Source organism: Sapajus apella, unplaced genomic scaffold (assembly GCF_009761245.1).
Source record: "Sapajus apella isolate SASKATOON/1434 unplaced genomic scaffold, GSC_monkey_1.0 scaffold96, whole genome shotgun sequence".
In the NCBI taxonomy this organism is placed as follows: domain Eukaryota; kingdom Metazoa; phylum Chordata; class Mammalia; order Primates; family Cebidae; genus Sapajus; species Sapajus apella.
Window position 1 is genome coordinate 2,048,621 of NW_022437036.1, and position 13,186 is coordinate 2,061,806.

The following is a 13,186-nucleotide window of genomic DNA, read 5'->3' on the forward strand; positions in this document are numbered from 1 at the left end:
GCACCCTGCGTGATCCCCCAAGCGTTCCCACGTGTGGCCGGGGCACTCACAGCGCGTACCCTGCGTGATCCCCCAAGCGTTCCCACGTGTGGCGGGGGCACTCACTGCGTGCACTCGGCTGTCTTGCCCTTGCTCTGGTACTCCAGGATGCACTGGATCAGGTGGTGGTTCTCGTCCAGCATCTGCAGAGAGAGCGTGAGCGGACACTGTGCCCGACCCTTGGGATGAAGTGCCATCACTATGCATCTCTTTTTCATATAGGCTGAGTGTCCCTTACGTGAAACACGTCAGATTTCATATTTTTCCAATTGGGGACATCTGTATTAGACTCACTGGTTTGGCATCCCTAACCCGAAAATCCAAAATCGAAAATGCTCCAGTGAGCATTTCCTTTGACCATCACGTTGGCACTCAAAGCTTTCTGAATTTTGGAGCACTTGAAATTTCCAGATTTGGACGGCAGTGCCGGTGTGGATGCCGCGCCTGTGTATGAAACTGTCATTACACGCATTGCCACCGCCACCACGGACCAAATGCCGACCACATCCCTGTGCTAAGGATGTCACCCGTGAGCTGCAGGGCCAGCTCAGCCCACAAATGAAAATAGAGGCACTGTGCCCGCAGCAACCCCCACCCTGAAGAGCCCTCCAGCTGCCAGGGCCCTTGACGGCGGAGCGTCTGTGCAGCCAGGTCAGCCAAGTAGACAGCAAAAATGTTGGGATCCTGCAGGCACCCCACACGCGGCTCTGGAGCCTCCAGCTGGAGGAGTAGCCTCAAATCACACCACACATGGTCAGGGGTCCAGGGCACTCCCAGGTGGGGCATTGAGATTTCCTGCAGGGGCTGCTGCCAACCAGGGTGGGGGAGGAGGGGGGCAGGGAAGGCACCACGCGTGGAAGAAACCACACACACACACACACACACACACACACACACAGGCCAGTGTGGGGGGAGGAAGGGTGGGTAGGCCGGGCATGACATACACCTGGGGCTGGCGACCCGCAGCCCTCACCCCCAGGGAGTCCCCACCAGCTGCGCTGAAATGCAGCAAAATGGCAGGATTGGCCCGCAGGCCACACAGAAAAGGCCGGCTCCACGTCTCAAACCTTGTGTGTCTTACACAGAAAGTGTGCGTGCATGGACAGGGTCATGACCCCAAAACCAGATTAAACCGGTCTCAAGTGACTCAGGTGATTGGTCAGATGTGGGCCTCGCAGAGCTGGGCCAGGGGTCTCTGTGGAGGCGCCATGTGCTCCTAGAACTGGCAAAATGGAGGCTTCTGGTGGAGGGACGGCCAGGCGGGGACTCTTCTGGTGGAGGGACGGCCAGGCGGGGGCTCTTCTAAGCACAGTCCGCACTCAAGATCGGCACTGCCAGGGACCCGTCAGATGCAGGGCCTCAGCCTGTCTCTGACCTGGTGGCCCACGTGCCTGGCCACACCTGAGCAGCACGGGGCTGGCCCACAGATTCCCCAGGTTTCTTTCCCAAAGGGCCTCCTGGACGTGCTCATGTGGCTCCAGGAGGGTTCTGGAGCACTCCCCAAATCCAGCAGCCCAAGGCTTTGCGTCCACAGACCTGCGCGTGCTCAGGACTTGCTGAGTCCGGTGGCTGGCAGAAGCTGGGGGCAAGCGGCAGCAGAGGAACAGGGGTTGGGGCCAGGCGGCAGCCTGCGACATCACACAGGATGCTGCGGGCCACGGGGAGCAGGCGCAGGAGAGCTCTCTTCCTAGGCGTCCACCTGGGGGCAGCACTGGGCAGTCGGTGGAGGCCCATGGGAGGCGGAGGAGGAGAGAGGGGGTGTGGGAGGGAACTGAGGAGATGAGAAGAGGGGACACCCGCCCTGTGACCAGCCGCCTCTGCCTGCAGCGGGGTGCAGGACTGAGCCCACCACACCTGCTGCTTTCCATAAAATGGCCTTTGCTCAGAGGTTCGCACCCAAGGAGAAAGCGGTGCCTTTTGTCTCCACTAAACCATGCCAGGTCATCTCAGCCCTGCAGGGCCTGGAGCAGTGGACCCTAGGGTGAGGGGAGGAGGGGCCCATCTGCCTGCCTGGGGCCCTGGGACAACCCAGCCATGTTTCCACCCTACAACGTGGCCCCTTTAACTGCCATTTGACCTTGGGAGCCAAACCCATACACAGGCAGGGAGTCCAGGGTGGACAGAGCCCAGCCGGGCCCCCTCCCAGGGCAGAGCCCAGACCCACAGCCCCAGCCGGGCAACTGTCCTCTACTCAGCTTCCTCCTCGGCCCGTCTCCATGATTTCAGGGTTGGTTTCTCCTGTTCTGTTTTTTAAGTTATACCTTCCACTCTTCCTTTTTCACCCTGCTGGGGACAAGGTGCCCAGCATTCAGCTGAGCCCAGCGGGCCCAGAAGCTCTTCTGGGGCGGGGGGCACCCAGGGGGCGCTGGGGGCCAGGCTTACCTGTGGGCAGGTGAGGGCATTGGCATTCCAGATGGCTCTGCCTCCAGATGAACCGAAGGAAGGGGACAACTATGAACTTCCTTCCTTCCCCTTTAAAGGGCTTCCCCTCCTTGACTCCTAACCCCTAGGCAGAGATTGTCTCCAGAGACACAAAATAGACACGGCGGGCATTTCAGCAGGACTCCTAGCACTGGGCCGCGATGCGTCAGGGGTGCAAGCCACACCCAACTTCACTAAGCAGAGCCCTGCGCGTGTGCACCAGCCAGGGCAGTGCCATGGAGTTCAAGCACGCATGAGGAAACAAGGCATTGGTGTGGGTTTTTAAAAAGCTAGATACAGAGAACTTTCTCACGTATGTTAAACACGTATCCATTTTAAAAAGGACAGGACAGGCAAAACCAAAGGCGAAAGACTGATGCCCAAGCCCCTGGCCCCAGCCGGTGGCCAAGGATGGAACTGGCGTGGCCTTCTAAGGACAGGGAGGGCAGGGCACGTCTTGGCAGCAGCAGGAGTTTGGAAGCTGAAAAGCACAAGGATGAGTGACAACCGAATCAGGGCCCCGCAGGCCCCCGAGGGTGCCTGGCCTGAGCCAGGCTGTACTGTGAAGTCCCACAAGGCTCAGGAATGTTCAGATCCCGGCACCTTTCAGGGTCGCCCGGACCCTGGCAGATGAGGGTTGGAGAAGGGGCATCTCCAGGAAAGTGACCAGCCCAGAGGAAAAACGCTCAGGCACAGAAGGGAATGAGCACCTGAGAGCAAACCACAGGCCCCATGCCTGCCTGAGGATGCCAGGCAGCACCCCGGCCTCCAGTCCCCAGAAGCCACAGCTGTGCAGCACCTGTCTGTCATGGGAGCCTGACATTTGAAAGACAAAGGCCAAAACCAGCCACAGAGGCCAAAATCCAGAGATGAAGATTATGCAAGACGGAAACTTTTTTTCTATTTGCTTTTCTTCTGAGACAGCGTCTGCTCTGTCACCCAGGCTGGAACGGGGTGGCGCAATCTTGGCTCACTGCAACCTCCGCCTGTCAGGCTCAAGTGATCCTCCTACCTCTGCCTCCCAAGTAGCTGAGACTATAGGCGCGTGCCACCATGCCTGGCTAAATGCTTTTTTTCTGTTTGTAGAGAGGGGTCTCCCTGTGTTGCCCAGGCTAGTCTCAAACTCCTAGGCTCAAGTGATCCACCCACCTCTGCCTCCCCAAGTGCTCGTTACAGGCATGAGCCATTGCACCCGGCCTGAAACTTCAAAAAAAAATCCAACAAAACCTATTGTAATATCCTCATGAAGTCGGCCAGTGCAGTGATGCAGGTCACTGGAGCCCTGAAAAGATGATGCTGGTTAGAAACCACAGAGGGAGAAGAGCTGTGCAGGGGAAAACCGTGTTAGCCAAAACACAACTCAACAGAAGGGTGGGAAATGAAGTTGAGGAGGGGTCCCAGAAAGCAGGACAGATCCACCGAGAAGACAGACAGATCGCCAAGTGAGAGGCATGGGCCACTGTAAGGACAGTGACTTCCGACGGCACGGCGCCTCCCACACGGGACACAGGATGGCACGGGCAACCCCCCTGTGAAGGAGAGTGAATTCTGACAGCACAGAGGACTGCAGGGGTGATGACCTCATGAGGACAGTGAATTCCGACGGCCCGGGGCCTCCCACACGGGACATGGGAGGGCAGGGATGACGACCCCACGGAGACTTCTGAAGGAGCTGTGCCCAACACCAAGAAACGCCCCAAGGCGAGATGACGCAGGCCCAATGGTGACCTCTGAGGGACCGATGGCCAGGCCTGAGGAGGCTCTGGAGGAGAGAGGAACTTGCTGCAGAAGCTTCTGGAAGGGCTGTGGTCTGATCCTGAGGGAGACTTCTGTGCAGAAATTCTAGTCAGCTGAAGCCCCAACCAGGCGTGAAGGGAGAATGGAGGCACTTTTGGACCCGCAAGTTAGGAAAACGTACCTCGTACCCAAACCGAGGGCACGCGATGACGCCAGCATTCTTCAAAGACGTCGGCGTCATCAGAGACAAGGCAGAAAGACAGGTGATTCTCAACCGGGAGACTTGACAGACATGGTCCCGGGGTCCTTCCACAATCCTTAATGATGTCCTCAAAGGCCATTACCGGGACCACCGGGAAGTCAGAGTGAGTCAGCTCAGACAGCAGCTGCTGCCGCGTCATCGCCCCCTTTTCAACTTTTGTATGGTGAGTGTCAGGTCCTTGTTGGCAGCAACGTCACACTCAAGGATCTGGGATAGAGGAGCACCAAGTCTACAACTGATTCTCAAACTCTTCAGGAAAAAATAACGTATGTCCACAGGACAGAAGAGGGGAGGGGACAGCAAACGAGGTGGTGTTAACATGCGGGCAGTCAAGTGAAGGGAGTGTGGGAATTCTGCTTAAAGGGGTACATCCCAAACACCCGTGCAATGATGCGCCTCCTCCCCAAACCAAGGGAGCAAATCCCAGGAGAAGATCCGAGACCCAACCCAAGAGAAGCCAAAGGAATTCGGCCAATGGAGGGAGGCCCAAGGAAAGCAGCCCTGAGACCTGACACCCGAAAGAGTATCTGAGACAAGGAGGAGTTACACTAGTGACAAGTGATCAAAAAGAAAAACAACAACTCCAGGGAAAACCAAAGCCAGGCAGGAAAAGCAGTCACACGGTCCTGCACAGCTCAGCAGCAAGCAAGACATTCATGACCACCACGTCGACAGCAGAGGAGAGCCAACCCCAGAGAAAGCCACTCTGACGGATCCAAGTGTGGGGAGCGTGGGAGCGCAGCAGGGAGGGCAGACGTTATCTGGTGACCCTGATATGGTCAGGCTGTGTCCTCACCCAAATCCCATCTTGAATTGCAGTTCCCATAAGCCCCACGTGTCGTGGGAAGAACCCAGTGGGAAGCAATTGAATGGATAATGGGAGCAGTTTCCCTGATACAATTCTCATGACAGCGGTGAGTTCTCACGAGATCTGATGGTTTTCTACGCGCCTGGCAATTCCCCTGCTTGTGCTTCTCCTTCCCGCCGCCTTGTGAAGAAGGTCCCTTGCTTCCCCTCCTGCCATGATTCTAAGTTTCCTGGGGCCTCCCCAGCCCCGCAAAACTCTGAGTCAATGAAGCCTCTTTCCTTTATAAATTAACCAGTCTCAGGTACATCTTCACAGCAGTGTGAATGACTGACGCACATGCCCACGGCGTTTCCTGACTCCTGACGTGCACCCATGGCTTTGGTGAGCATAAAATCCAAAGCAAAAGACCCCGACCGGAGGGAAATGTGCCGACAGGCCGCTGTGGCCCCTGCTCTGGAGCGTGCTGATTTCCAGTTTCTTACTTGTCTGTTGATGAAAACCTCTGAGACAATCATTTACTCACAGTATTGTCTGCAAAGTGACCTTAAAGGGGCCTGAAGTGAGTCTGGATTGCTGGGGCTGGTGATGGGCCCACCTGAGTCTCCTCTCCCTGGTGTGTGGAGAATCTGAACCTGTAGAAGCTCAGCCTCCAGGGGTGGGGAGAGCTGTGTCTCGCCGCACAGAAAAGCACACGAGTGCACATCAGGAAGCTGGGAAACAGTGTCTGCAGAAGACAGCAGTAAATACAGAAGATCTTCAATGCTCCAGGCTGAGTGAGCGGTTTCCTTGTCCAGCATAGTGTTAGAGGCACACACCCGGGGAGGAGACTCGGGTGGGCCCATCACCAGGCCCAGCAATCCAGACCCCTTTCAGGCCTCTTTAAGATAACTTTGTAGATGATACCGTGAGTGAATGCTTGTCTTAGAGATTTTCATAAACACAGACACAGAAAGCTGGAGAAGAGGGGAATGGGGGCTGCTGCAGGAACAGGAGTCCTGTGCCCAGAGTGGGGGTGACTTTCTCAGCCGAAGCCTGTGCTCACTGCAGAGGCTGGCTGGACCAAGACCACAATGAGGCTGGGCATATTTGTTACCCAATGCACAACAAACCTCCCAGAGCCGTGTGGCTGAGACGTGATTTCTCAGTTCTCAGCATTCTCGGCTGGCTGGGAGGGTCTTCTGCTGGGCTTGGCTGGGCTCACTGCTGAAGCAGCTGGGACACCCAGGCCTCCCTCTCCCTCTCTGTGTGGTCATCCCTGTGGTCTCAGGCTCCGAGGGGAGCCCCAACGTGTATCCGTCAGCCTGGCTGATGCCAGGGCCAAGCCCAGCATCCACAGGGAAACAAATCCAAGAGGCACGGAAGCTGCGACCATGGTGATCAAGCATGCGGGTGACCAGAGAAACTGGGTTTGGCAGGCAGGGACTGATGAGGGACACGGGGCTTGGCTTGGAGAGCCCAGGGCACAGCCAGGCACCAAGGATGGGGCCTGGGGCTGTCGAAACCCCACTGGGTAGGTGAGGGAGTGAGGATGAGAACTGGGGACTGGGAACGACTGGGGTCCCAGAGGCCACAGAGAGTAGGGGAAGGGCTGGGGCTGCCAGGCAAAACCCTAGGTGAGGGGCTTTCAGAGCAGAACTGTCTCTCCCCAGTGACAACCTGTGTGGAGCCCTGAAAGCCAGACAGAGAGGGCCTGGGGCTCTGAGGCTCACTGCTGGGGGCCAGCTCACCCCACACTGGGCAGGAAAGACCTCCAGTGTCCTCGTGGTTGTCCTGGCTAACTACAAAGACTTCTGTAATCTTTTTAATTTTGTAAGAGGAACCCCTGGCTCCTCCTACCCAGAGGCCAGCTCTGCTCCTTCTAGAAGCATCTCGCATGGAACCCATGCACTCCCCTCCCCACCCTGCACACAGCTGACACATTCCGCTCTCGCTACTCCACACAGTCCCTTTCCTCCCAAATATCTCAAAGACTGCCCTCTACCAGCACATGAAGACCACCTGTCCCCTGAGCCCAGGAGGACGAGGCTGCATGAGCTGTGATTGCGTCACTGCACTTTAGCCTGGCCGAAACAGCAAGACTCTGTCTCAAAAAAAAAAAAAAAAAAAAAAGATCCCACCTTGAACGTTTCCTATGCTTCACAGAATTCCACGACATGGACAAGACATAGTACTCAGTGTCCTTGGACAGACATTTAAACTGTTCCCCATCTTCTGCCACGGAGTCAGACGCAGGCCAGGGTGTGGACACAGACGCAGGATCAATTCCTAGGAGTCCTCCTCGGTGTGAGGTGGCAGCCCTGGCTAACTGGAGCCTGGTTAAGCATCACCAGGTGGCGAAGCCAGCGATGGCCTCTGTGCTAGCACCTGCCACTCCTGTTCTAAGAACAGACATTGCTGACGCATCAGCACTTCCCAGCGAGCCCAGCCTGAGCTGCTCCGTCCCTGCCCGAGGTCAGCAAGCCGCACTACAGACTCCATTACTCGAAGTCAGGGAAACCCCTGGGAACATTCACCCCACTGAGGAATAGGTGAGGTTGGTGTGTGGGTCTCAGAAGGGCCCCCACATGCACACGTATGCAGTCTTCTTGGGAGGAGCTGGCTCCTGCCTTGTGCGTGGCTCCACCACTGTGTGCCTGACATGTGTGTACAATTCTCAAAGACTCTAGAACATGCGAAGACATGCGTAATACAGACACAACGGCGGCCGCATCTGCACATGCGGCGGCCACTTTCCGCCTCATGCTGCTCTGGGGCGTGTCACAGCACAGCACGACAAAATCATTTTGCTTCTGACAATTCCCAAGTTGAAGAAAGACAAACTTATTGTACTAAAAATATGCGACGCTTGTATGCGCCTCGTCCATGTACTGACAATTACCTTTCCTTTTTGACACGACCCTGGACTTGCAATAGTTTCCCGCTGTTTGGAATGCAGTCCTCACCTCCCTTTCTGAACACCACAGATACATTCCAGCTGCTCCTTGCTGGTTGAGTGTCCCATCAAAGGCCAAAGCCAACCAATTACAAGGCTGCTAGGCATTGCCTTACTGCCACACGCAGGCCAGAGGGAGGCCACAGCCCTGTCCTCTTCCTAAAGACAAGGAAACTGGGGCACAGAGAGGCAAAGCATGCACCACCAACAGTAGGATGAGAATGTCATCCTGACCTGCCCCACCCCGCCCTCCTGCAGCAACACTGGCCTCCATCCTCATCCCGGTAAAACTGAGGACCAGCCTGGATCCCACACCTACTTCCAGTGTAAGGACAGACACAGGCCACTGCCATCCCTATGCTGCACAGAGCCTGTGGAGGCCGATGGAATCGGGGCCAGCATCACGTGAGCCCTCTCCCAACCCTTTGGATTCCTCTTGAGTCACAAGGCAGGGGAGGTGGTGCAGGTGCCTTCCCGGACCACGCAGGAAGACCTGTACTTCCTCTTCCCAGGCCCCACAGGACTCACCGTGCCGCCCGCTAGCTGCTCCACCCGCCAGCTGCTCCACCCGCCAGCTGCTCCACCCGCCAGCTGCTCCACCCGCCAGCTGCTCCACCCGCCAGCTGCTCCACCTGCCAGCTGCTCGGCAAGCAGAGCCTGTGGTGGTGTCATCCACCCTTTATTCCTATATCCACTGGGAGCAGGCATGACACTCTATCACCTGCAGCCCGGGGATTCCAGGAAGTCTATCCTTGGACTCCAAGCACACAGAGGCAGATGCCCAGGTCCCAACCTAATGGCCCAGGGAACAGACCGAGGAGAGCACCCGAGGGACCGCTGGTTAGTGAGCGCCACCTCGGCAAAACAGGCGGCCTTTGCCTGCTGCCTCCAGACTCCACACCCAGTGACTGCATGGCAGACAGGGACTCTGGAGACCTACCAGCCTTGGAAAGGCCAGAGGTAAAGGGCAGTGGGCAGGCACTGCGTCTCTATCCAAATGCATCCTCACCCTCCACGCTGGGGAGGCAGGGAGAACACCTTCAGGAGCGCACAGCAAGAGGGTGCCCGGTCAGGCTTCACAGGCAGTGGGGATAGAGGCCAGGCAGTGGCTGCTCCCTCCAGGAGAATGCCTTCCTCCTGCACACTTCCCCCACAGCGCTCAGGTTCAAGGGCCTTGCAGAGTGGCTCCCTCACCTGACAGAAACGAGCAGGAAGCCAGGCCTGTGGCTATGGGGTCCCTCCCCAGGGCGGAGACCAGGCACTGGAATGAGGTGTCTTTACACCCCGCCCCCTCCCCAACCCTGGGAATGTAAAGACAGGCCCGTGTGCTCCTATTCTTGGGTGGGGGAGCCTCTGATCACAGGAAGAACACTGTGAAACAGTCACATCCAAGGGAGGCTCGGTGTCCCCAAGCCATGCAGTCACAAGACAGTTCTGACCTTACAAACACTCCTAGCCAAATTAGCTCACATTCCTTCAGATAACAAGTTCCAAGTCTGAGGGAGCACGCAGGGCGCTCACTGCTTGCCGGGCATGCACCCCATCCTCCGCAGCCCACCTCACCCGTAAGTGCACCCCTCGCCCATGCCACACCCCTTCACCTGGGTACCAAGGACATGGGGTAGGGCCGTCCAGGGTCAACTACTCCCTGACTCTCGGACCCTGGGCGTGGCACCTACCCACCCCACAAAGGTCTTGTCTTCCCACACCAAACCTGCCCAGCAGACAGCCCCAGGGGCCCATCTCCTCTCAGCTCTGTCCCGTTTCCTCAGAGCTTTACCCCAACCCTGCCCCGAAACAGAAGCTGAGGAGCCAGACACCCAGCAGATGGGCAGACACCACTGCTATCATTCGGTCAAGGAAACCAATGAGAAAACCACTACCAACAGAAACAGTAACACATTTATTGAGGAATTATTGTGTGTCAAGCAGCAAGGAGCCACCCAGGGGTCCCCTCCAAGCCTGGCCACGTGGCCCAGTGACCACTGCAGCCCCAGCCCCAACAGCAGTGTCAGGAGCATCGCCAGCAAGGCCCAGGGGCCACAGCCCAGCCCCACCTCACGGTCCCCAGCGCAGCCACGTCCCCTGTGCTGCTCGCCACAGTGCGGTTCTGACTGTCTCACCCATGCACCGCCGCCTGGTCATCACCAGGCACCCTCCCCATCAGCCCAGCACTCCTTGACCTTCCGCTGTGGGTCCCCCAATACCTGCTCCATGCAGGCCAGGCTCAGGACCCTTGTGACTTCCCTGAAGCCCCCTGCAGCTCCGTGCCTCTGCCTCATGGTTCTCCTTCGCTGGGACAGCTCTCACCACAATGCACCCTTGTAGGCTGAACTGTGGCCTGACCCCGGTGCCTGCACAGGGGAAATACTGGAAACAGGCTATTTGCAAAAGGAATCAAGTGAAGACGGGGTCATGCTGGATTAAGGTGGGCCCTAAAAACAATGACTGGAGTCCTTAAAAGAAGGAGGAAACTGAGATACAGACACACAGAGAGAACGCCACATGAAGAAAAAGCAGAGACCGGCCGGGCGCACCCACAAGCTGGAGAACACCATGGGCTGCCGCGGCCACCAGAAGCCAAGAGAAGAGCAGGCGCTGACAGCCGGACTTTGGATCTGTGGCCTCCGGAGCCGTGCGGGAATCCATTTGTGTTGTTCTAAGCCACCTGGGTTGCGGTAATGTGTCAAGGAAGTCACAGGACACTAACACTTCCACTGATGGAACAAGTGTCACAGACATGGGGGGTGCACTCGGCACTAACTGTGCCCAGGTGCCACGTGAGGCTGGGATCAGCGAAAAATAAACCAGCCACATGGCTAAATTCAGGAGCCAAAGCAAGTGCTCCACAGGCCGGAGGACGGCCAAGGGAGCATGACAGATGGAACACGTGAGTGAGGCTTTGAAGGTTGAGTAGAAGTTGGCCTGGAAGAAGAACCCTACCCACATGTAATGCTGTAAGGAAAAGCTGTATATTTCCCTCCCTTCACTACCAAGCCGGCTTCTGAGGAGTCCCTGGCTTCTCTTAATGCTCTCAGCACAAGACTATTAGCACACAGTGTGGACACAGCACACGTTGTAGGCACAGAATACGCACTTCTCACACCCTTCTCAGCCTTCTCACATCTCTCAGTAAAAGATCCCTGGGTACACATATTCACGTCAAAACACCAAGCCTAATATGCAGACTGCTGGCCCTACCAGGCCAAGCCAGCAGCCTAACCTGAAGACCCATTTCCAATGGTCAGCAGCCAATTTTCTGCCCCGGGACGCGCAGTCCACAGGTGCATTTCTTCCATCTGCGGTTTGCGGCTGTGCCCCAAAGCACATTTTTACCTGGGAATTCTGGGTGCTTTAATGGAAATGTGCGTGAGGTACAAATAACTAGATGACTGCTGGAGCCAAAGGCAGCTTCTGGAAAAATGATTTTTAGGCTCCAAAAAAACCAGAGTGCCAGGAGACAGTGTGGGTCCGCCAGGTGCCTCTGAGCCTAGAGCTTTACCTCTGCCTGGCCACGTGTTCCCAGACCAAAGGGCACTGACAGCAGACCCTGGCACCACAGTCTGGGTTCAATGCCTGGCTGTGCCACGCTGTGCCACTTACCAGCAAGGCACTTTGCCCCCCTAGGCTTCGGCATCCACTTACCAGCATGGCACAGCCTCCCTAGGCCTCAGCGTCCTTAGCTATCAAAGGGGCTGCCAGTAGCTTCCACGAAAAATCAGATGAATCAAGATTTATAAAACCCCTGTAACAATAAGCACCACATAAGTGTTTACTAAGTAAATTAAAATGCCACACTTATAAATCTGTTTCCGCTGTTCTCAAATAATCCGTCCTGTTCAGGGTTGGTGAAGGCTCTCATTTATTAAGACCATAAATTTCTAAACAGCAAGGGTAGTCTCAAAATAGGCGACAAATTTAGGACAATTTCCACAGGAGACTGGTACGTCATCAAGGAATAAGACCGTCAGTGAAGGTCAAGGTGAACCCCCGGAGGGAGATAAGCGGCTCCTGGAAACCTAGGAACACCACTGTTTATCCCTGCAATCCCACCAGGATGAAGACGAGTCGGAGTTTAGGGAAAAAATCCCAGTGTCACTCCAAAAGATGTTGTGACGACGGAAACAGGAATGGCTAATACCGATTTTCTTCTGAATTTGTCTTCTACAGAAAAGCAGAAAATAGAAAGTTTCAATTTCAAAACTTAGGGCTTTAGATAAGTGTCCTAAACCCAGGAAAACGCTGTCTCCAGAAAACCGCAAGGCCGAACTTTTGGAGTGAGAGAAAAGGTTGTGGAGCAAATCAGGAAAGTTTGTTGGGCGAGGGTGTCACGCTGAAACCCAGCGTGGCCGCGAGGATACAGGCGGGCGGTGCGCTCCCTACGGGGTCGGGCTACTAAACGGTCCCAAACTGGGCATCGGGACGCGTCCCTCTGTGCCTCCAGCGCCTGAGCCTCGCTCCAGCGGCAGGAGAGGCTGACCCGGCCGCAGTTCCCGCCGTCTCTGTGCGCCCCGAACCCGGCCCGAGCCCCTCTCCACTCGCCAAGCTGAGCGCAGAAAGCGAGTGCCGCCGGCCGCCGCCTTCGCCACCAAGGCTGGCAGCGAAGCGCGACGAGCCCTCGCCCGGCCCGCGAAGACGAATCCCCGTGCTCCGGGTACGGCCCAGAACGTTTCCCAGAGCGCGCTGCGGACTCGGGGGGCAGCGCGCTCGGAGGCCGGCACCTTTCGGAGGCCGGCCAGCCCCCACCGCCCCGCGCCCCGGCCCGAGGGACCCGCGCGCCCCAACAAAGTTGGCGCAGGCTCTCCGGGGAGCGTCCCCCGCACGGCCCGGTGCCCGCCAGCGCGCAGGCTTGGAGCGCAGGGACGGGCATGTGGCCGCCGTCGGGGCTCGCAGCTGCCCGGCTGCGCCCCGGCTTTGTTCGCGCCCCGCGCCTGCCGGCTGCCCGCGCCCGGGCCCCGCGCGCACCCGCCCGCAGCCCCGCCGCCCC

At 57.2% G+C, this 13,186-nt stretch overlaps 1 protein-coding gene across 5 annotated transcripts in view; it reads right to left on the reverse strand.

Annotated features, from left to right (window-relative positions):
* Nucleotides 1-13,186, reverse strand: part of SS18L1 (SS18L1 subunit of BAF chromatin remodeling complex) — a 37,642-nt gene that overhangs the window by 24,070 nt on the left and 386 nt on the right. For 2 of the 5 annotated variants that reach the window (XM_032257124.1, XM_032257123.1), the window contains exon 2: nt 106-182. In XM_032257124.1, the coding sequence (XP_032113015.1) occupies nt 106-182 (77 nt within the window). The other 3 variants (XM_032257126.1, XM_032257125.1, XM_032257122.1) reach the window with 3 other exon arrangements.